We start from the raw sequence: 24,884 nt of genomic DNA, 5'->3' as shown, positions 1-24,884 counted from the left end.
TAACTGATTTCTGTATTTCCTTGCTGCCATATTTCTGCAGTACACGACCCTGAACTCCCCGAGCCCAAAGATATGTCAAATGCCACCACTCTGGATTTTTTAATTATCAACCATGTTGGAAGAAATGTAAGCATGAGCTGCTTATTTGGTGCCACCTACAGCAGATGCTGATAGCCAGGCTGCATCAAGGAGGATGGGCATAGGGAATCTGAATAATTTCTTCCTTAATCCCACTGACACTAAAAGTGGGACAGGGAAAAAAGGCAGAAAAGCTGAAGTATCTGAAGTTTCCTCTGTAAGAAAATACTCTGACCTCCCCAGAACCCAAAACCTAGATTTCCTTGGTGTACTCCTCTGTCTTGTTCTTATCTTGCAATCACACACCCGGGCCTTTCTGGCCAACTTCTGTGACACAGCTGAGGCTTTTCCAACACAGCAATAGATAGAACAGAGCAGAAGATAGAAAATACAACATCAAGGAAAAAATACAATTGAAAACAGTGTCAAGCAAGCCACCCAATGCAGCAGGCACAAGCTGCAGTACTAGAGAGGGGGTCTGCAAAGAAAAGGGAAGGCTTGGACAACGACTTCAGAAAAAAATTAAACTTATTATTATTAGTTATTTTCCAAAGAGCACAAAGCAAACTATTTGGATAAAGAATAAACCCAAATTCAATTCTTAGCTACTTCAATCCTTATAATACGGATTGCCAAACACAGGTAGTTTTTAAACAAATAAAGCTCTTTAAATCAACATGTGTCAAAAGGACTGAAAACGATGACAAAAATTTGGCGGATTGACTGTTTTGGAGGATGAGATGCCCAAATTCAAGGCGGGAGGGATGGGGGGGGGGCGGCGGGGAGCGACAGCGGACAATGGAGGTCACAGCCCCTGGTTCCCTGGTTTTGCCTGTCTTTGTACCTCATTTCCCAGCAAAGCAGAAACACACGCTTCGGAGGCATCGCAAATGGCGGTCAGGTCGTGGCCTCCTTCGAGGGCCAGGACGACGCGACCCCCGGCCAGGCCCATCAGCTGCTTCGTCAGGTACCCGAAGCCTGTAACGAGGGAAAAGAGGAAATGCAGGAGAAGGGCAAAGGTTGCGGCTGGAATCAGGCTCCTGGCGAAGAATCAAAGAATTATAGAAAGGAATTACATCATATTAGAAAACCACAAGGGATCTGAAAGGACTCAACGCATAATATAAGCCAGGTTGGATTTTAATACGCTCATTGCAGAATTCCAGCCATGGTTCCCCGCTGGACCGGCTCAGCTGTGTGCGCCGCAGTACAGATCCATATCTCTCCTACGAGTGCTATGTTGGAGTTTATCCCAGGTGTGAGACACCGCCGTCCTCCCTACCACCCCTCAGCCCCCTGAATTAAATATAGCAGCGAATATCTCCTTTGGAAGGAAGGAAAGAGGGTGGAAGAAGGCGGCTTTTTCCCCCCCTGCTTTGGAAGATGCAAAGTCAGAGCAGTCATGGGGGAGAGAGGAGGGGAAAGGGGAAATCAGTAAAATTGGTGCTGGTGCTTTCAGTTGCGATAGCAGCATCAGAGTGCCCCAGAGATATTTGACATCTAGTTCTTAACAGACGTTTCTTCCCATATATAATATGCTATAAAAATTCCTGGGGCACCGGGGACTTTGATCATCTGACACACAATACATTTCTACCCTTTAAACAAAACAGAACCAAGCTGCGAGGATTTAAAAAACATGTCCTCAAAGCAACCTTCCCCCTCAAAAAAAAAAAAAAAAAAAAAAAAAAAAAAATCCAAACAAAATAAAATCCAGGGCATTTCTACCCTCCATCCACGCTCCCTGCTTTCTGTTTTGCAGTGACCCCCGCGAGCGCCTTTGCAAATTGGCAAATTAACAGCCAGATAAAAAGATTCACGGCTGAGCCCATAACCATTTTGTGAGAGTAGCAGAGCATGAGAAATTCAACAAGCAGGTAAACAAGACCTTCTCATTACAAAGTGTTTCTGGATATCTTAAATAACTTGTCTCTTGTAAATCTATTTCACTTTATTCTTATATAAAGTTTATAGGTTCAGCTACCTTACAAGGTTCTGAAGTTCACTGTAGAGAATAAGTTCCCTGGCTGAAACAAACTCTTAAAAAATAGTAATAAAATCCTTTTGCAAGAAAAACTGTCTTCTCGATTGACTTGAATGAAACAGTGCCAGATAAACCCAGCATTACCAAGGCCGGGGGGATTTCAGTGTATCTCCTGTGCAATGCAAAACATCATGGATCCAAAGCAAAAAGGAGGTTCTTGCAGGCCCATATAATTGCTTCAAAGGTGGAGAACAAAAATATTCAGCTCAAATTTTTAATAAGGTATTCTGGAGGAAGAAATGGACTTCTACTAGCATTCAGAGGAAGGTACACTGTTTACATCTGGCATTGCCTCTTTCTGCAATTTTGCATTACAACAAGCATAACTCTCTAATTCAGTAGCCGTCTTCTGCAGAAATGTGACTACAAACGAATTTGTAACTTCCTTACGTAATTTAGTTGCACTCAAAATTGAAATACACAATGCTTCAAGAAAACGAAGGCTTTAGCCAGACCAATATGTATATGGTTCAGTGACAAAACACATGAAAATTCAAAGAAAAAGGCTGAAAAGTTTGTCATTGAAATGCAAGATCCGAAGATAGACCCCAAAATGTAAAACCTGCAAATACTGTACTTTAGTCCCTAGGACAGCAGCAATTTACACCAGTTTTGGATCTCTGCTCTTGTAAATCCACAACTTACATTTTGCTGATAGATTATATCCTCCAAGAGGTGTGGGATGGCCTTCCACCGCATCGAAACCAGATGACACCAGCACAACATCTGGGGCAAATTCATTGGCAATGGGCATTACTACCGTTCTGCAACAAAAATTTAACAACGGCAGACACGTTACTTTGGCTCTTGAACAAATGCAGAACACTTAAGCCATCTTGAACAAACCCGTTATAAAACCTTGTACTGTTTTCCACAGTAGAGAAGCCCATCTCCTATTTTCTTACAAGGTGAGAGCCTGGCTGGTAGAACACCTTGCACCGCCACGCAGTAGAGTTTTAAAGTCAATCTCATGTTATTTTTTCCAGCAAGGTCTGTTAATTCCTCCATCAACAGCCTCAAGTTTTGATGAAGGAAATAAGTTGCCATATGTTGTGTTTCCCATTTGTGATCCTATCTTGCTTTAAACACAGGGCACGCGGGGATAAGGAAGAAATAAGGGGGCATCTGGCATAGGCTGCAAAACCACCTGGAAAACCTCTCTGATGGCAACCTCGGTTTGTGGCACTTGTCTCCATGTGCTCCTTCAAAATATCTTCTTTAACCTCTGCAGCATCTGCAAAGCTGTTTATTTTTTCCTTGCTGCATTTCTCATTTACCACAATAAAAGGCTGGGGATGTCGCAGAGGGCAAAAAGCTTTAATATGCAAATATCCCACCCAAATACACCTCTCCAAACTCCGGTTCCCCATCATTTGACATTTTGTTTGCTAGAATATGGAATGAATTGCTTAGCATCCATAAACTACTGCCTGTTAAGGCCAGTATTTAAATGAAACAAGAGGTCTGTGTCTGTGGTTCCTCAGCAAAAGGCCTTCTTCCTCTGTTTTCTCTCTCCAATCTACTCAATTTCTGTTCAAAACCTACATGAGGTTGCAAACACCCCATTTCCCATGTCAAGATGCCAATTAAGCAAAACTGGAAAGTTGAGTGGAGAGCAAGTAGTTGCTCCTTTGTCTAACAGCTCCAGCACAAACATGGCAGAACTGAAATTAAAGCAAGGAAAAAAGTCAAAGTAACGGAGCTTCTTAATAAACATGATGCCAACACCCATGATCTTTTCTAACTGTGCAAGTCCGTCGCAAGCACTCTTGGATGAACACCTTCCTGTGCCTCCAGTTCACACTGGGGTATCCACATTCATGGGCTTGAAAGTTGTGGAACTAGTGGAAAAGCAAGGATTTGCACAGAGGGTTGCCCTTTATATAGAGTAGTATTTTGCAAATTATGTTCTTTTTTCCATAATAAATTTACACAATGAATCTTGGATGTATACCTAGGGCAACCTGACCAATGCCGTCCGTTGCTGGTACTGAAGATGGCAGTATTTCCCTGTTTCCCCATCCTAGGAACAGCTACTGGCAAGGTTAACTTTCTAAAGCAGGAATTGAAGTTATTCATATACCAAAGCATGAACCTGTAAATATCTTTGCATACATGAGAACTTCACTTCTATTGAGCTCTGAAAAACAGAAAGAGCCCAGAAAGGTCTGTTCAGTGCTGAGATTGCTCAAGTGCTATCAAGACACCCATAAAAATTCACATCTCTTGCTACAGTGATGTTAAACGGCCACAAGACACCTTCTAGTGTCAGCAGCTTGTATTAGCCCCAACACCGATCAGAGCTCGTGCCATTTTGCCCTCCACAGAGTTTATTTTTAATGGAGTATTAACATCTACCATCCAATGAGACACTTCCAGAGTCAGTCCAAACCATCAAGCAGCTTCCAGTGCCACCACTGAGCAGAATCCCTGCGGGGAGGGACGCCGGGCACATCGCAGGTCTGGTCAAGGCAATCAGACGCCATGTAGTCGGAAAAAAAAAAAGCCTTCTAAGCTTTAATTTTCTGGCAACTAATTACTGCAGTAACCTAACAGCCTCCTGCAATCTTCCTGCCTGCCAGTCTCTGCACACAGACATGGAAACCTACGCAAAAAGGATCTTATTTTCCTTTAATTCTTACAAAATCCAAAAGAGGAATTTTAATTTTTTCCTCAAACGACATGATTGCTGTATACATTTTGTCCTCAGGGAGATGATTACATAAGGAAGACAAAATAGCACAGTTTTTGCTGATAACTTTACAGTTGACAAAAATCTGTTTAGTGAAACCCACAGACGTTTTAAGTAGAAACCACCTCCTTTACAAAGGACTAAAGCAGCAGTTTCAAAGCAAGTGCATGTGGCGGAGGTTTTTTTTTTCCCCTGAGCTTTGAAGTACTGCTGAGCTCTTTAATTTCCAAGCAAAGGAAAACTGCTAAAATCATCAGATTTCTTCCCCGCCCCCCCCCAAGTTATGATGCCATGGGAGCTGCTAGTAGTACCTCAACCGATGTGCGGGATCACCATCAGCTGGTTGCAGAGCAAGCCCAAACCCCAAGCTGTGGGTATGGTCTGTCAGCACTGAGCAACCCATGCGACCCCAAATCGGTAACAATTTCTTGGCCATGGGATGGCTCATCCGCTGATGCCCAAGCACGGATGCACCCTAGGCACAGGGGCAGCCGGCGAGCAGCGCGATGGTGCTGGTGATGCTTGGCTGAAGGTCCCCGCACAGGGACAGCGGTCCGAAGATACCCTCTAGAGCCACAGCCAACACTGAGAGTTAACTGTGAACCCTGTCTGTATAAATTTGAGGAGAGAAAAAGCAGCGATTGCCAGTTAAAAGTAAATCAATCAGTATTTGACAATAGAAGAAGCCGTTTTGAGGATGTCCAGAGTTTTCTCCAGTGCAGGATGGGGTGACCTTACAGCCACTGCTGGTTACCCCAGCAAGTACCTTCAACTCTGAGCAATTATTAGTGGTGCTCTGTATGCACAGTAAATTTTTATGAGGTCTCTTAGAGTTTAAGAAACATGTGTTGCAGGTCCCCTGGCTCCATCCAAGAGGAGCCAGGAGGACAGACAGTCTGTGCCCATGGGATTGGTGCCGCATGCCCGTCCTGGACAGAGGCTGCCTGGGAGCCGTGCGTGTTCAGGGGCAGTCAGAGGAGAAGTGCAAGAAGACAGGGTGTCAGAAAAAATAAGCTAATAATGCTTTCAGTACCTTGACCGTCGCAAACCCATCCAAACTCAAGAGCACCCTCAAATCCAGACTTGAACCCTTTCCTTCGCCTGTGATCCCTACCCAAACTCTCAAGGGCTGCTCTTGCTTCTGACTTTCTCCTAATTCCAGTATTATACCAGTACTCCAAAGCCTCAGTCCCAGCTCTATCTGATACTTACCATGTACGTAAGCAGCTATATCTGTGGCCATAAAACTTGACCCAGGAGGACCAAAGCCATCCTGCCTCTTAGCACTCCCTCCCTCGTTTTTCTTCTTCTTTTTTTTACAATTAAAAAGAGACTCATGAAAATTTAAGACCCAAGCAAATGAACTGCTTTCAAATGATGTATTTCTGAGATTTCATCTGTGGGCAGCGTTTCAGGCACATCTAACCCAGTCTTTTGGTTTTTCATTTTTTCTTGTGCACAGGTGAAAACAGCCTCTTTGCTCAGATCCATCACAGTAAAGGTAAGTCCCCAAGAGAAAGCAACAATCAAACTGCAAACCAACCTATGGCTTTGCCCTGGTGATAATACTATAAAAAAAGCCAGAAATTCAAACTAGTATCCGAAACTACTCTACTACTGCCTGTAGGGTTCTTCACCAAGGAACGAAAGGATTTGTAACACTGAATATTCATTCAAACCATATAGAATTTTTTAAAATACAAGGGTTACCTTTAAATTTCCCAAATTCTAGAGGGTTGTTTTTCTTGCTTAAAATAAACTAAATCCTTTGATTTGACTCTGATTACAGCTAAGCTGAACAGCTATGCATTAGTCAAAACTGATGGCTGCAAACAGTAAAAACTACCTATCACGTTCTGCAATCTTTGAGGGGAGAGAAAAAAAAATAAATACAATTTTACATCTATTTGCCAGAAGACTGGATAATTTTTAGTCTGTTACTAGCCAATTTACCAATTAAACACCTAATAAATGACAGGCAGTTTAAACAATCCTACAGAGGATTTTTTTAAAATGCTCAATTGCAGCAAGCAAATTGGTGAAACAGAAGGCTGAGCACTTTCTTCAGAGACTTTTTCCTACTGTTGGCCAGAGAGAGAGAGAGAGAGAGAGAGAGAGAGAGAGATGCATAGCAAAACATTATCTGCTGCTCCTAAGCTAATCAGCCTCCTGAAGACTCCAGTCTTTGTTTCTTCAAGCAGCCATCTCCACGGTCATTTACTACGTCAAAAGGGATTAGGAGTTTGGGGACGAAATCACCGTCGTGAGAGCATGAAATCTAAAATACAGAAACAACCATTCCAGGCAAAACATCATCATCTTCCCCCCCTCCCTCTTACTCAGTCCTGAAATGGTTTATGGATCGAAGGAAAAAACAAAATCCCCCCCAAATTGGCTCCTGAACTCATTTAACGCTTTCTGAGAAAGGCAGGAGGAGAGACCTTCCAAATACTTTTCCTTCTGGTTTAGGTGTTTTACATAAAAATAAAACTAACTGGAATCAAGCTGTATACGGAGCTGCAATTGTGGAGGAGACCTCAGGGTAGGGAAAAAAAAATTGTATGAGACAACACAACTGCTAGAATCATCAGGAAAACTTTCTTACAGTAAATTCAGAGGAAAACTCCTGTGGACAATACAATCTTATTTCACTAAGTAATTGCTGTTCTCGTGTAATAAGGAACTAGCTGCAGTCTTCACATTTTTTCTGGAGGTCTCTTAGCCGGGTTTGCACACTCTGCTTTTGAAAACATCATGAGGATTTATAGAAGCAAACATGATTTCTGCTTGCATAACAAGTTAGGGAACAACAGACCCTGGTAAAAAAAAAAAAAAAACCACAACCCTGAATTTTACAAGTGTTTGTTTCTATAACTACAGAATAACAGCGATGAATACCAATAACATTTTGATGAGTTAAGAACTTTTAAAATTATATGCCCTGCATTTTTCACATTAGAGTTTAATACATTTCTGCCTAATCTGTGAAATCTGTATTGCCCACATATTTTGGTGGTGAGTTCAGCCGTGGGACCTTCGCCCAGCGAACGGTCAGCTAAATTATAATGTCATGCTGTCTCGGGCAGGCAGAGCCGCCGCTACGATGGGGTGGAGGAGCGCCAAGCTCGCAACAAACTCCCCAAATCCCTTCTGCACATCTTATTAGTGACCGGGGTGACTCCACCCTGTCCCCCATCCCCCCCCCCCCCCCCCCCCAAAAAAAATAATACAGCAATCATGATATCACCCCAACCTCGAGACAGGGCAGCCGGTGATTTCAGCCTTCGGTTATGAAGACAATAAGCGACAAAGTGCACGGCAAGACTGCTCTTCGCTTCACATTTTTAACTCTTGTTCTCACTTTTGAAATGGCTCGGCAGTATTAATAAATACTAAGAGGTCAGGCTACCCTGTCCAACCCATTGATGCAAGTTACTGTCCTTTCTTTGGAATGAGTAAAATGACACTGAAACAGGTTTTCAGTGTGGGGATGATAGTTTTCATTTGGATTTATTTATTCACTCATCAGAAGACTAATTTATGAGGACAATTATCTCAGTTATTATTTCATTAGAGCACATGCTTTTGTCAAATCCATCACCAGCTCATCCTGAAATAGAACAAAAAAAAAAAAAAAAAAAAAAAAAAGAAAAGCATGTTGCTTATTTTTCTTTTGCTTGTTTTACATAGAAAGAGGTCTTGCTTCCCTAAAAGCAGACAAGCATGCAAAGAGTTAAGGCTTAAAAAAAAAAAAAAAAGAAGAAAAAGTATATCAGTATCTTTGCCTAGCTCAAAGGATTTCCACTGATTCCTCTACAGACTTCAAAGCCTCACAGTTTGGCATTTGGACTGGTTTGAATTAAAGCTCAGTTCTCCACTGTGAGTTTCCAAGTTCATGGTGAAAATGCCTGCTGCTTCTGGAGTTCATTATGGCCAATTTTCTTATCTTTTCTTCATCTTAGGTTTGATCCCCAGCAAATGCAACGTGGCATTCGATGGGGTGGAATAACAAGGTGCTGCCTTGAAGGCATGCATTGTCTCAAGGGACTAACACAAGAAAAGAAGAAAAAAAAAAAAAAAGGATATATGACCCATTCCCTTCACTTTCTAACTCTCGGAAGACTATAAATTGCAAACTTCAAAGCATTATTTTACATTAAAATCAATAGAAAGATTCAGGGGAAAAAAAAAATGTTTTTCAAAGAAGCTGGTTAAGATTTAAAAAGGTCACTTGATAATGTATTATCATGACCAAACTTGGCATTAGATAAAAAAAAGCTTCCAATTTAACTTATTGACTGAAGGTGTGCACATGGGGCAGACTACAGGAGGTGCTACCAAGGAGGATGAGTCACAACATCCCTCGGCTTCCCAAAACCCCACCAAAATAAGGGCTGTGGCTAGCTCCAAAATATGTTCCCCAAATAGCTGCAGTCTCTGGGCAAAAAGACAGCAGTGCCTATTAAGGAATGGCTGGCAAAGGTCCTCCTGTGCAGACTGAGCAATTTTCCAGGAGCCTTGAAACTCAATTAATATTTAATAGCAAGTATGTCACTCCGTCATGAGCTACAAGTTCTCTTTGTAATGAAGAGATCAGTCTTGTTGACTGCTGGTATAAACAGACTTCCACTTTGGAGGAAAGTGCTGTTTTCCTGTAACAGGAATAAAACATCGAGACAAATGACAGTTATTTGACTGGATGTTATTTTAAATTGTATACATTCTTTGAAGGCTTTTTAATGGCAGGCTGAAGAGTAAAAGCTCTCAGTAAACTGCTCAGTATAATGGAATACAAATACGCACACAGGGAACAACAGAAAAAAATGCTCCCAGATTTAACACTATTCCATGAAGGCGACAGTCCATCTGCCTGTCGCCAGAAATGCATCCCATGTTTTGGCAACTCTGTGTCTCCCTGAATTTATGTGGGGTGGTTGCCAGAAGTGCGCTAAATCTGGTTTGAGGACAGAAAACCCACTTCAACCCATAATTGTGAAAAACGGTGCCTATTGGAGAGGATGGACCCACAGCATGGGAGAGGCAGGGGGTGCAACAGGACAGTCTCTAAGAAAAATAAAGCCTATATATCTGGCAGGTCAGAGAATTATATTTGTTCTCCTGGAAAGAGTATCAGAAAGGAAAGCATGGTCTCACACTGGCCTCTATTCACTACTGGATTACTTACAAGTTCCCCTCTCCCCAGAGATTCACCTTCATTTCACCTTGTTATTCTGTTGCTTCCATAGACAATTTTATCCTGTTCTCTGCAGCATTGGGAGGCAAATGCATCACTCCAGGCTTGCAGAAGTCCCCAAAACACCAGTGATGTACAATCGCCCTGTTGGGGTATTTTGCCCATTAGCTGCTCAAAGCAGCAAGGTGATGTTCGACCCATACTTTTGCAGTGCTCCTGTAGCAACCCTGCTCAGAGAGACCACAACCTGGGTGCGCTTGACCGTAGATAAGCTAACGTGTGTTTTGCTTCATGCATCTCTTCCGGTAATGCTGATAGAAGGAAAGTAAGGATCAGATCAAATGATTCCCTTCAGATACCTCCCTGTGATCCTCAGATATCATATGCTTCTGTGAGCAGGACAATAAGACCCAGCAGGACATGAACAAGTCAGTCAACAACTGGCTTCATCCCCTACTCCATTTGGAGACTCAAATGATACCATTTTTTTTGAGCATGCTTGAATATGCTTGTAAAACCCAGCACAGTGGTTTGTAACTGGCTTTACTATTACTGCTAATCAAGGAGGATATCCCAGCAACACATTAATTCAACTCCACAGCTTTGCTTACCTTCATTCACACTCTGACAGTGAGTGATGAGTAACACTTATTTAAGAGATGGTTGTATTTTTATTCATAACACACAACATGCTGCTTCTGAGGAGAAACCAGAACCCAGTAAGAAAAGCACAAACCCCACAGTTCAGTCATTTCAATTTCCAGTTGGTTGGTATAGGCATATTCGATATCTTGGGTGAATACTAATAAAATCTAAAGCTTATCAAAACAAGCCCACGTCCCTTCGGTAGGTACACTTGGGAGTGAGCTATGGTGCGAGTCATGAGCAGAGTTCTTGCAGGGGAGGGACTGCATGGCTAACTCACTCAGAAGTTGGGTACAATCATCTGCAGTGCAATAATGATGTCTCAAGCCTTGGGGCAGCTGCACTCCCAAGTTTCAACTCATGATGACTTTTTAACAAGTTTTTCTGGGTTCCCCTCCCCATCCAGGTGCATTTACCCACAGAAATACTCACCTCAAAGAGGTAAAAAAATTTTTAGCCAAAACTGGAAGACCTTACTCATATCAGTTGACATTTTACATTCATGCATCAATCAGTGCTGAGCAGCGAGTATGTCAATCCCCTAATGTCACAGCCACACTTCTTATGGCCAGAAATATCCTATTTACTTAATTCAGTTTTATTTTTATTATGGTACTCAAAAAGTAACTGCAACTAGATGTAAATCTTGTATTTCTAAACTTAGCGAGAGAGAAACTCAAGATTAAGGAGGACTGCACGAGGAAAAAGAAACCCAGTTTAGGTGAAAAACATGTTTGTAAGAGGAAAACTTCAATATTACCTGAAAGCAGTTAAGTATTCTGTGTCTCCCATTGGTGGATCAAGGCCACCAGTAAAGGCCATGTTAACGTTGAAACCGACTCCTGCTCCTGTGCCAACCTGAAAAGGGGAGATGGTACTCTTAATTACACATACGGAAACAGCAAACTCTGGCAACACATCTCTGCTGTCTTAATATTCTTCCAGTTGAATATGGATTTTGATTCAATAGCTTGGTGGTAGTGAGGTTAATTTTTCCCCCTAAAGAAAGCTGGTCCCCAAAACAAGAGTGAAAATAAAGCTCCTTCATGCTCTGATCTTTATGGGAGTTGTGGACCAGTGGTATTTGACTGCTGCTCACCCAAAAACCACCTCTTCATCAACTGGATCCTCTTCCTCTTTTGCAGGAGAGTCTGTTATATGCAATACCCTTCCTTAATTCATTTTTAGCTTTATTCAGAAGCATATTTTATATTTCATTACAGTTGCAACTGGGGGGAAAAACCCATAGTTTTAATCAGAGCGAGCTCCCCCTCTGCTGGGGAAAAATATGATTCACAGAGAAGAGATTTTTGCTGCTTGAGGGACACATGGGTGGTAAATGTAAGTACATCCCCATCCTTGCATGTACTGCAAACGTCCCCATCTGCATTGACTGCAAATACCTGAGAAAGGGGAAACCTGAAAAATAAACCAGGGTTTTCTAGTAATTCATTTGCCAAGAAGCAGGGCCATGTTTTGCCCATCCATATCAAAATCCAAAAGCCTGTGTTCAGTCCCTTCGTCAAGCAGGGACCTCGTAGCTGCCTGAGCATGGTGGCTGTGAGGACGGGCTGCAGGTCTATAGGGACAGCAAGGGAGCCAGGCAGTATCTACTGCCACTGGCCGCCGGGAGCTCCACACAGGGCTCTGAGCTCCTACACACACAGTTAGTTTTTTGTGGGTTTTTTTTAGGTCTCTGCATATGAAAAAAAAAAAATTCTGAAAATTAATGTGTTATACAATACACAGCCAGATAATTCAGGCTAGATAAAGTTGCAGGGCTTTTATTGCACATTATTCCTTGTATTGGTGCAAATACAGCTGGTAGAAAAACACAGGGGGTTCATCCATCCATAGTGGGTTATTTATCCACCTGTGGCTTTAATTGAATTTATTTTGTATTTAAAGCAGAAAAATTCACTGCAACAGTAGCGCACAAACAGGGCAATGAAGCATTATCACATTACGTTTAAATTTCTTTAGAAATCGAAACGGAAACATCCATGTTTGCTGAATGTGAAAATGTAAAATTGACAGGGTAAGAACTCTAGGAGTTTCCAGATGTAATTTGGAGTGCCTCAGAGCACACAAAATGAAGTATTTTATGAAATTTCCCTTTGATAAATCACTCTGGAAGGACAGTATTTCCTGCCAACCTAGAGGGAAAGGAAGGACACGACTGATGTAGGAGCATCCACCCAGAGTTCAGGGAGAAAGGTGTCCCAGCTTTGTTGGCCCAGCCCTTCTGCTGCAGGCTCTGAGGACACCACCAGGAACCGGTGGCTTTGGTCCAGCAGCATCAGCAACTGTTGCTCAAATCCCACCGTCAGGGCCGTGCAATGTGAATGCAGCAGTGGTGGTGAGCAATGCCTCAGCAGGGCCAGGAGAAAGGGAGATGGAGGGGCTCCAAGGCTGTGCCAGGAAACCCCAGTGCTGGTGACACAGCCACGGACAACCTGTTCCTCCTGCATCTAAGAAACAATTTATGCCTGTAAGGGGGAAATCCTGAAAAGTACACGGAGTGCTGGGACAGCTGGCAAAGGGCTCTTCTGGGACAGGTTGTCCCGTAAGGGCTGGAGAACCTAATTGCATTGACTGATTTTCTGCTCCTTAGCCAAGGTACGTGCTTTCCTGCCAGCTCACAGGGCAGGACACAATGCCTGCGGCTGTTAGGACTTGGATGAGAAGGCACCAAACACAAAAACCCAGGTGATACATTCCCAAAGGGGCACTAACGAGCGCGAGTGTGGGAGCGGTGACAGGAGCTTCTCTCCAAGCCTTGCCTGGCAGAGGCTCCCTGAGATTTTGGGGGGCACCTGAATCCCAGCCCCAAGCAGTCCTGTCAGACATGGACGGATGCTATCTGACCCATGCTCTTACCTCGTCGGGAGCACCACTCCCTGGAAAGAAGTTCCCATCATCATAGCGATGTAGTGAAATATAAAGAACATTAGGATCATTGTAGAAAGCTTGCTGAGTACCATTCCCATGGTGAACATCCTTCAGGGAAAGAGATTGCATTATATGAGGGAGGTTAGTACCTTAGTAAAAACACAGATTAAAGCCATCAACTTGGGATTTGGAGGGTTTTTCTTTGTTGTTGTGCTTTGTTTTCTGCGCTTCTCTGATCTAGCTGAAGCAGTTTATTGCAAATGAGAGTAACCTCCTTTGCACAGCTAGCTTCAGGTTACACTCCTTTAACACATGGGATAAAAGAGGGTAAACACAACCTCAAGCGTATATCAAAACTGAGGACAGGACCAATTTACTTGGATGGGGAGAACTGGATTCATACCTAATCTTGGGGGGTGGAGAGACTATATTAGTCACCCCAAATTTGCATCTTTAATCTGTCTGTGGGATGACCACTGACACAAGTGCCCAGCAAAGTTGTGTTGGACCCAACAAGATTACACAACGCAAACCCATTACTCGCATCCTCTATTGCTCGCATTGCTATTTGGTGCAGAAATGCAGTCTGTAACAGGATGGGTATTCAAAATGGCCCTTCCTGACATGCAAAACAGTTGGAGGGAAGTGAGGAAAAGGATGTCCATCCAGTAGGTCAAAAAGACAAATACATCCATTTTAACTTGTGGGTCTAGCCCATGGGTGATTTGTGGCAATATAATCAAAACTCTTGGCCAATATCCAGCAACTCAAATGCCTTCACATCCGCATAAATACATTTTAAAATCTATTAAAAAAAATATATATCTATCAGCCTCATTTTTAAATCTATACATCGCCACAGCAAATTCCCCCAAAAGCTCTTTCTCAACTCTGCTGTGCTGTCTGCAGAGTATTTCACTGTCTCGTTCCAATTAAGAGATCACGTTTGACTGCCTGCTCACTCGCCCGGAGGCTGCGCTGGCCCAGATGCAGGACATTGAGACCATCCAGACCAACGGTCAAGCCGTGCCACACAGCCTGTCCCTCTCAGTAACTGGCCCTCACATCTTGAAAAGAAAGCTGGGATGGATCGTAACAGTTAAGGTCAAAACCTTCAGAAAAAAAAAAAAACCAAAAGCCAGTACAGTTTGCAGTTACCCATCCTTGAGACTATGTTATGGGCTTGTTTTAGAAAGCAACTACTTATTAATTATAATTTTATTCTGAAAACTATGGACCCTTTAAGAAATTTTTCTTTTATTAAGACACTGTAATGAAAAAACCCCAAACTTTAAAAAACAAATTTTGGCTTGCAGACCACAGGCAACATTTTTTTCACTGACACAGCCAGGGTTGCCCTTACAAGGAAAAAAAACACCCTGAAAACTTTCCACCTCTTCTCCTAAAGGGTAAGAACCGGCATTTACTCACCCAGTCCACTATAAGGATTTTGCTAACATTCAGCCTTTGCTGGAGCAGCTTGGCTGCGATTGCCACGGAGTTAAAATAGCAGAAACCCCTGGAGGTGATGAGAAGGAGAAGAGAGGAAAAGGTGTTAATTATAGTTTCCTTGGTCCCAATGCATCTATTATCTAGATATAACACAGTAGGAAGAAATTTCTTCTGTTCTCACTCTTCTTTCCTCCCTAGAAGATGCATGTGTGCTCAATTAGATACACAAAACAGCCACGCAGCAGCAAGGGTCCTGCAATCTCTCTGGAAAGGCAGAACGTTTCACACTTGCCCAAAGCCACTGCAATGAGATGTTGCTCGGTGCCAGCTGCCCACGAGACCTGCAGCGCTGCGTGTGAGGGAAGGGGACAGAAGCAGACAGGGAGAGGATGCGTCGAGGGGGAAAGGAAGGGAAAGGACCCAGGGCTGGAGCGGACATGCTCAGAGAGGCCTCAAAACACTGGGTTGAGGGGAACTCAACAGCAAGCACTTATGTCCCACCAAAGAGCGCTGAAGCACCCAAGACAAGAAACTTCAGCACACGTTAAGCCAGATATACAAAGCCAACATGATTTATGCCCGGGACCCTGATTTGAAAACAGTCCAATAGGAAAACCCCTGCTATATTAAACACATGCAAGACGCCTGACTTCACCTTTTGCTTTGCAAAGCCTTCCCACTCTGACACTCTCCTAATTCAGTGCTGTGACCCCAGGACACAGTTATGTTTGCTATTACTACTATTAGTCGCGTATCCTTGCTTTCCTCACGTTGAATGAGCCATCAACTTTTAATTTAAACAATTCACAAGAGAAAAGCGAATAAAAGCATTAGCGCTTTTTCAAAGCGTAACTGTAATGCTGATTCTTGCTAGAAAATACGCATCTGAAACCACTAAGCAGGATCTTGCCCTCTTCCAGAGAATTACTGGGAGTTTTGAATGTAATACTGTCTTGCATATCAATAAGCAAGAAATTCTGTAATAATAACCTAACAAACTACCTTTCTAATTTCCAGCTGCAGATCACACAACAAACACCAAAGCAAGTTGGTAAAGCACATACACATACTTACATGGGTGTGCTCTCTTCTGCATGGTGACCTGGAGGCCGAACAACAGCAAATCCATTCTACGCACAAAAAATAAGAAAATGAAGAAGTGAGACAGAAAGGAAGGTTTATTGCACAAAGACGGATGCAGAGGTTGCAGCCAGAAGCGTTAATTCTGCTTTGGAACTATGTAGTTGTTCTCAATGGTTTTCTCACAAAACCATAGCAGTGGATGATGCTTTCCCTCGTTTTGGAGGGGGGGAAAAAAGTCCACATTAATTTTATGGAAACTGCTTGGTACAGCATTTCCTTCCATTCAGGGGAAAAAAAAAAATCTGAATGAGGTCATTGAAACAGCAAATGGGCTGGCCCAGCTGAAGGCAACAGCAAAACCCTCAGATAACACTGGAATAGTGATTTCATTTGCTGCTCTGGTTTCTTTCTTCCTTTTAATCAGTGCGTAAGAACATTTACCAGGAGTCTGTTGTTCACTTGCTGATATCTTCAAAGATTTTTATGACTAAAGCCAGATGGTGGCATTAAAATGAAGCTAACTGGACCTCCTGAATAACACAGCCCTGAGCAGAGTCCTGTACAGAGCCTATATCAAAAGCCAAGTGTTACTTTCATACCAACCTTCAGTTCTCCCGTGGCTACTTTGAAAACGAGCTCAATGACACAGCCCACGGCCAGGCGAGCAGCACCGGACGAGTGAACTTCATTCCAAATTGTGTCACTGTCGACCTAACAGAGACACACACAGGAACCACGTTTAGGAGCAACAAGGACAGCCAGGAAACAGAGACTCACGTTTTATAAAGACGTTATTAATATGTAATAAATGCATTAAATTTAAATGCATTAATTTGAAATGCATTAAATTGCAGAACTGATCTTGGCAGTACCAGGGCTGGGACCCCACCGATGACTGTAACATCACCACTACCAAGTGTCCATTCAACCAAATGACACTCAAGAGATGACCATTTGCAACAGCTCTGCAATGCTAAAGGGTCAGTGCCGTAACACAGGAGCAAATTCAGCATCTCAAGCACTGTAAATTTGCAGGTGTCTCCTACCAATACTCCTACCAACACCACGGTATCAGTATTTCTCTTTAATTGCTGGAGGAAACTGATCCCAGATGAAGTAAAAAGGTTTATAAAATAATGTAATGATTCTATAAAATAAAAAAAAAAAAGAAAACCACAAGAAGGATGTTTAATAATGGACGCTTAAAAGATGCCTGCCCAGGACTGCCAGGGTAAGGTTACGCTGACAGCAGCTTCCCTGGGGAACCATAAGATCAACCCTGTCTCATCAAAGCTAACAACAGGCCTTCAACATCTAACTGCTGACTGCAGACATCTACTTCAACGCTAAATATTTGACAAGACCACCATCCTCTATACTTCACCCCCTGAAAATGTGCAAATAGGCCAAAGGCAAGGCAAGGCAAGGCATTCTGCAGATATCCCCATGTCGTTATTATATGAGATCATGTCCTAATTTCAACAAAAAGTGAGAAGCCTTGGCTTTTACCACATTCGTCCCACCAACCGTACGAAGACAAGATTAGTTTGCAGACACGTGATGAAATGCCTGTTCTTTTTTTTGTTACTGCCATTCAGCCGCGACTCTGCAGAGAGCAGAGGGGGAAGGACTGCTCCTGGGGGGCTCTTTCCAGGCCGAAGCTCTGGATCTCCTCTGCTGCACCCCCGGCTGTCTTGCACGCAGCGATGAAAGTGAAGCGTGTTTGCTTCTTGCCAGTCACAGCCTTTGCAAAAGCCAGACTGCTGGGACTGTCCCATGTCGGGTCAGCTCAGCTGCCCAGGAACAGCATAGGATAAATGTAACATTTCTCAGTGCAAAAGATCACCAGCTATTTTTCACATATTACTCTGTGTTGAGCATATCTATGGAAACAATGGCAAAGGAGAAGGAAAGAAAGAGATCGTTTGTTTTGTCTGGCATCCAGTCTGCTCTCTGAGCTGCGGGGAGATGCAAGTGGCCCTACAGGAGATTGATCTGTCTCCTTCACGGCTTTGCTAAAGCCAGTGGAAATGGTCCCAGGTTACGTTATCAGGGACACCTTCTGGCAGCATCTGCCCTGAGGATGCTTTTGAAGTCACAGTAAACCAAGAAAGCATTTGGAGAATACCAAAAAGCCATCTCCGTGTGGTAATGCTGTCAATATGTGCACTGTCCTCAGTCTCTGGGGAAAGCCACCACATCAATGGAAAAGCCCATATTTGTGGTGTGGGAACAGAAGTACAATGGCATCTGAGTTATGCATGACACCTCCAGGAGTCCTGGATCAGTACTGCACACATGAAGGAGATGGGACTGATCTGACTATGTCCCTCCAAAAGCCCCTAGCAAGGTGGGAAGACCACCAAGCTGCTGCTTCCCCCCCGTCCCCAGGGCATTAGTGCTCTACAAGGGTCTGTCTTTGGGCTCCTAATCAGCAGTCCTGTAAAAACGTTATGGGATGGTCAACCTGCTTTGCAATCAGGATAACACTGCCTCATTCCCTCGGGGGATCCAGCAGTCTTCATCCTCAGATCCTCTCCCCCCAGCATCCGTGAGTGGGAGACACTCGTAGTTTATACAACAGAGAACATCTACTTGCCTTTTGCTAAGAGCTGACCAACTCAATGACCCTGGTCTCACTGCTCAAGTGAGATACAGCTGCACTGTGCAGTCTGGGCTGAGCATATCTAACGCATATTTCTTGGTCTTGAAAGAAAATGCTGCAGGATGCCAGTAGCTAAGAGCTTCCCTCTCTGCCTGGCCACAGCAAGTACCAGGCGCCCTCCACAGATGCAGAATTGCAGAGGGCCATCTTCGTTCACTGTGAAGCACCAGAGGAATGGAAACACAAAAACCCTAAAATTCACATGTCCTAAGCATGGCTTTACCTAAGGGACCAACAGACCCTCAGATCTCCTCAGACTTCTGTTCATGCCAGCCTTCCCCATGAAGCATGCAGAAGTCACCAGTGCCTGAGCCAAGCACCACCACGTTCAGGCCGTCTGATGCCTGCAGAAACCAGGCTCGTGTTGGCAGCATTTCAAGAAGAATGAGGAGGGCAAGACAGAGTGATATTAAAGAGTTATTATTTCTGCAGAAAGAAATTAAGTACTTAGAAAAAAGCATTCCACCTGTGATTTAGAAGCCAATTTCAAGGACTCTGCCATGCCCCCCCAACTCAGCTCCCCAGCAGGAGGAGGACTGGATCCAGAGACGTCTGCTGCCACCCGCAAGCTCTCCACTGCCCCATCTCACATGCAAACATCTCCAAGATAACGATTAACACCCAGCCACCTTCCCTGGAACAGATGTCTGGAGACCACTGGGCCCTACTCCAAGGCAGCACTTCATCATCTGTGTGACTGTAAGTGTCTGAACAGTCCCACTGAAGTCATCAGTGCTCTGCAGCAGGCAGGCGTAGACTCTGCCATGGTGGAAAATGTTATTAATGTGGCCCTGAGCTGGACTGCTCTCCAGCTCTGAAGCTGCTGCTGTTTGGTGCACGGGCTGCTGTTGACCCCTCCATCATTCCTGAATTCTGAAGTTCATTACAGGGTAGACGCTATTTGGCTTTCACTGCCTATGAGCTCTTTGATGTAGCTGCCATCACAGGAGTTGTTGCTGGGACAGCACATCAAGCCTTACCATCTGGAAGGACTTTACGGAGAGAGGAAGCATATTTCTTGCCTTTTGTTGATCCAACACCGTGTATTTCTTTTTTCTTCCGAGCTGGAGGATACAGCTGCGTCAGGGATACTGAGTCTTCCACATCTGCCACTGTTGGATGAGGAGTGGTTGTCCTGGTCAGCACACTTGTCTCCTTGAGAATAATATTAAAGCCTTGCTCATTCTAATAAAGAGGCTGCTGTTTCTGCTAGGTAAGCTCATAGGAGAGGGCTCTTTTAGAGGTGGGGAGAGGGAATTCAGTGCCTGGGACCTGCTGCAGGCTCTTAACCTTCGCAGCATGTACCATTATTAGAAAATTGATGAGGGAATGCAGAAGTTGAAAGGTCAATAGCTTGATGCAGGCTCTCTTCTAGAAGGAATGTCCAAGATGTTTCAGAGTGAAACCCAAAAGTTTTTCCTTCCTTATAAAGTTGAAGTCTTTATTAATATACACAATGAGGTTCCTACTCGCACTGTATACTCTACTATACGCTAATGTGCAGCTGTTTAAAAATGAAATGAGCATCTTATAAAAGTTTTCATTATTCTAATATTTTCTTTAGCTGAAGAGCTATGCAGATAAGAAATTAAGCATAGGGACAGGTAGAGACAAGTTGTACTGCAGTTCCAGGCTCTGCAAAGCGAAGGGGGATGAAGGAGTTCTGCTCTTCCCTCATCACTGCTCTTCATCATGCTTAGGCAACAGCAGCACATACCGTCTGTGCTGCCAGCAAGTTGTTTTTACCTAACCATGTCTCCTACTGCTCTAAAGCACTGATTAAATAACCATGCTCACATTTTGTTCTTCTAAGACTTGCTAATTAGTTTCTTCTCATTTTCATTCCATGGAAGTAATTTTTGTTGTCTCTGCTCTGTGATAACGTACTTTGCTTGCACAGGTAAAGATTTTTATATGCTCTAATCAAGACCTTACAACCAAAAATGGACTAACATACTTTGGAAGAGACCAAACCCACTTTTAAAGACCTAGATCTTTGGATATTTTTAGAACATGCATAGAAAAAGAAAATACTACACACAAAAGAAAACAAATTTATTAGCTATCGTAAGATCAAGTGTTTGAGTTTTTTGAAGAATTTGGATGCAAGTATGCTGGAACTATTTTGCAGATTTTCAAAGCTCAAACTCCTTTCTCAAAAATCTTCTTCTAATTATCCTGGATTAGGTAATGCTCTGGTGCATATAAGCCATACATTAAGAAAAGAGTGTGTGTTGCAGAGAAGTGAAGGTAACATCCTAAGTAAAAATACTGCATACTGGACTTGCAGATGCTGCTAAAGATCAGCAGGAATAAATTACTGTTGTTTAAACCAGAGCTCACATCTGTTGATATAAGCGCTTCTGTGCTTTCTTCCTCTCCGCTATGATCAGACGTCTGCAGATGGGAGGAGGTTTGTTAGTGTCAGCTACAGCGATGTGAAGGCTTCCTCACATAAAACAAACCAATGGGGTGGGGGGTGGGGAAATATAGACAACAGTTTCCAAGCACCGGGAAAAAAAATTACCCTTTTTCTCATTGATTTTGAGACACTGCGACTTAAGTTTTTAAAGAGAGAGTTTGAAAGGTGTTATGTGATGAAGCTAGTTGCTCTGAAATTTTTCCTGCTCCTTCACTCTCTTTAACTTCCTTCATCTTGCTTGCTGGTAAAGAAGAACTCATGGTTGCCCAAGCTCCGAACTTCATCCTGGCGCTTAACAGCTCTTCATGGGCTTCTCCCCCATGAATTGCTCTACAATTGCCTTTCAGATCCATCTATTCTTTTAATCTACATAACATCCCCTACAGAAGAGAATTGCCTTTTTTAATTGTTAGCAGAAGAAGGACTTGGTTTCAAGCTTTCCAGCCTGTAATTTCATCTGACACCCTCAGCTCCCAAATTATAAGGAACAGCAATCATTCAGCTTTCACCTGCTCCAGGCCAGTCCCCCTCCAGTCCACAAGCATTATTTTGCATCCAACACAGAATTTAATGTGTTACATTACTATTACATTACTGTTTAGTTTTTTGTTACCGTGACACCATCCATATTTCTTTGCAGGCAGCTTTTGCTTTGAAGACCCCAAATAAATTTAATACCATCAGCAAAGGACACTTGCTTATGACCCATCCCCTGCATTGCAACATTTCGGTGAATATACAGATTTCTCGGGGATTGTAATTCTGACCACTATTTCCTATCTTCTAACCAGTAATAAATCCAAAAGAAGACTGGTCCCACCTTATTCTACTCATTTTTGAAGACTTTTTTTTCTTTCCTTTTTAATTTATGGCATCATGTTTGCCCCCTGGAAAGCATTTGGCAGACCAGTATCAAGCTCTCCAGGGAAAATCCTCCTTACGAAGCAGTCAGCCAGCTGGAAAGCTGTCTAGCGTTGTGGTGAGCTGAATGTAAAGACCCATGAAGCATCCCCTACACTGCACTTATCATTAAGTGACAAACTCAGAGAAAATGAAACATCTGCTGAAATAAATCCCTTCTCCTTCAAACCTAGGCTACAAACCATTGGTAGTCAAGATGATGTCCTACAGGTGCTCTGATCATCACATGCACCTGATGTTCTTTCACCATCAGGAAATATTCACCAGTACAAAGTGACTGGAGACCACACAAACTTCTTACAGCACCAGGGCTGCCTCTCCACAACCTTCTCAACTTGTAAGAAAAAGATAAAACAGAGACTGATTACTGCTCAGCAATGAGTAATATTCAGCCAACCTGGCAATCTCAAACAAGGAAGAGTCTAAACAAAACTCCATCACTCAGAAGAGCTATATGGCTACCTTGCAGCCTGAAAATGGCCTGCCAAGCAACAGCAGAAAAATACCCCTTAAGCTCTCTTGCTAGAACAATTTGAAATAATTTCATTATACCATAACAAGCACTCAATCTCCCAGCAGTATTTACATGCCGAAACTTCTCAGATTCACGTTACACCTTCTCTCACACTAAAATTCTTCATAACCGATGTTTTACCCTGGGCTCTGATTTTTAATTTTTTTTTAAATTATATTTTTATGATTTCCTTAAAAAAACCAGTATTACATGCATCTCAAAAATGTCTTGTCATCCTCTTTGGTGCAAAAAATAATTTGGTTTTCATCTGCTACTGAAAGGCGTGCTCTGTGGCCCCAGCTAAGATCCCACTATAGGGCTTCATCCAACAGTTTCCCATAGCAAATCAAATCAAATGAAGAGCAACTCATCTCACAGAACTGGCATGCTAACAAAGACTACAGTTTTCCATCTATTTCTTCAATAAACATACCATGCTGCTAAGCCAGCTTTCTTGACAAATCTCACACTCCGAAAGACAGCAGAAAATGGGATTGAAAGGACCTTGTGAGATCACTGTACGTCCCTCCTACCCCAATGGAGATGGTCTACACTTAAACCCATCCAGGGCACGTACAAGTGCAAAGCACTTAATATGCTATAGCCAATTGTTCTGTACCATGGCCTCATTTTCCCTACAAATATATGGCTGGCGTGTATATACTAACTAAATATGCACCCCAAAAGCAGTGAAGACTGTGTTTTCCTGCACCAGCCATGAAAGCAGCAGAAGTACACAAATAGTCGGCACTGTATCCTGAGGTAACTGGGGAAGGAAAAGGAAGCAAAACAACAGAAAGCCATTTTTACGAAAAATCTGACTATCACATAGTTGATTACTAGTAAATTACTGGTTTTAAAAAGCTTTTCCTAGAAAACATGAAAATTATATGTTAGGATTGCTAAAACACTGTAGAGAAGTCAGCAAATGTTTCTAGTATTTAAGGGTCTGTGGAGACAACCGACCAGCAAGTTAACTGCAAATGCTATCTTTATTACGAGCGTATCGATAATACCAGCACTGTGGCACTTCCTGCCTTGATTTAGGATTTAATGCAAGACTTCTGGGACTGCGCGAGGCTCAGGCACTGTCTCTACTTGTTACCATTCAGTCTTCATTTGCAAATGATAATTTTTGCTTTGAATGGCATGCCTGACTGCAGGGCAGAGTAAATCCAAACCTTTTAAACTCTAGCCAAAAATTTGCCATGAATTAGGAGACTGCAGCATATTTACAATACAAAATAAAATATCTCTACAAGTGCTCAGCAGTGGCGGTATGAATAAACGCCGATTATTCTTTTTTTTTTTTTTTTTTTGACGGGATAATTTTCAAAGCAGCGATTTTGCAAAGACTCAGGAAGAAAACAATTTTGTTTCATTTCCATAACAGAATCCAGACCTCTAAATTCAACCTCACGAGCTACAATTATGCATAAGAACTACCACTGTGAATTTTCAAACACAATGCCTTTTATTGTCTCTTCTCATTCTTTTCCCTTCCTGTTCTCTGAGATTTTCTGTACTGTCACCCTCCACAGAAACTTTAGAGCAGAAAGTCTGACTTGAAAGGAAAACTTTCAAGTTTTCAGGCTTCAAAGGAAAACAACAACGCAAACCTTCAACACAAGGTACTTGGATGGTATTTGGTTTTTTTCCAGCCTTATGGGAACAAACAACAACAAAAAGAAGTCTTCTTATTATATGGAATCTTGACAGATGGAAACTAATGTTCAGCTTTTCCATGATGGATGGAGGTGTATTTTAGTCACCTCCTTCAGAATCCATGCGTGATTGTCCTGGAACTCGAGAAATGAAAGATGCCAAATACCGAAGACTGCAATTCCCTTGTGCTGCATAACCTGTGAGACATTTCATTTGAGGACACTAATGTAGCCCAGACACAAATGCAGCAACTTACTGTTTACAGGAACTTCCCAAATATTGTCCTTCAGTATCACTATTTTATTAATATGTTTTCCACCTGCGCTAGGAGGCAGGCAGCTCTGAAGTACAAATACTGAAGATGAAACACCTATGCAACACGAGCAGCATGAAAAGCACATCTTGCTTTCTATGTAGAAAGGATTTTTGGATGCAAGGGTTGCTTTCAAATGTAGTAACGTCTAAGCCATTAAATATCACTGCCTGGGAAATGAGGTTTCTCCTCCTAAAAGCCAGAGACGAAACATGCCTATGAATATCACACACACTTTGGTTCTCCAAAGTGGTTTAAGAATCTTCACCCTGCTTTTGAAGAAAGGCACGTGAGGCTGTTGCTG

General features: G+C 42.8%; 1 protein-coding gene across 5 annotated transcripts in view; it reads right to left on the bottom strand.

Annotated features, from left to right (window-relative positions):
- HDAC4 (histone deacetylase 4) overlaps nt 1-24,884 on the bottom strand; it is a 265,600-nt gene that overhangs the window by 14,221 nt on the left and 226,495 nt on the right. For all 5 annotated transcript variants that reach the window (XM_030017328.2, XM_030017329.2, XM_030017331.2 and 2 more), the window contains 7 exons: nt 16,684-16,791; nt 16,072-16,127; nt 14,977-15,064; nt 13,534-13,653; nt 11,414-11,511; nt 2,768-2,886; nt 923-1,056 (listed from right to left, as the gene is read on the bottom strand). In XM_030017328.2, coding sequence (XP_029873188.1) covers nt 923-1,056; nt 2,768-2,886; nt 11,414-11,511; nt 13,534-13,653; nt 14,977-15,064; nt 16,072-16,127; nt 16,684-16,791 — 723 coding nt within the window. The remainder of the gene's footprint in view (nt 1-922; nt 1,057-2,767; nt 2,887-11,413; nt 11,512-13,533; nt 13,654-14,976; nt 15,065-16,071; nt 16,128-16,683; nt 16,792-24,884) is intronic.

Source organism: Aquila chrysaetos, chromosome 6 (genome assembly GCF_900496995.4).
Source record: "Aquila chrysaetos chrysaetos chromosome 6, bAquChr1.4, whole genome shotgun sequence".
Classification (NCBI taxonomy): Eukaryota; Metazoa; Chordata; class Aves; order Accipitriformes; family Accipitridae; genus Aquila; species Aquila chrysaetos.
The sequence above is the reverse complement of the archived record's forward strand: the minus strand, read 5'-3'. Positions and strand labels throughout refer to the sequence as shown.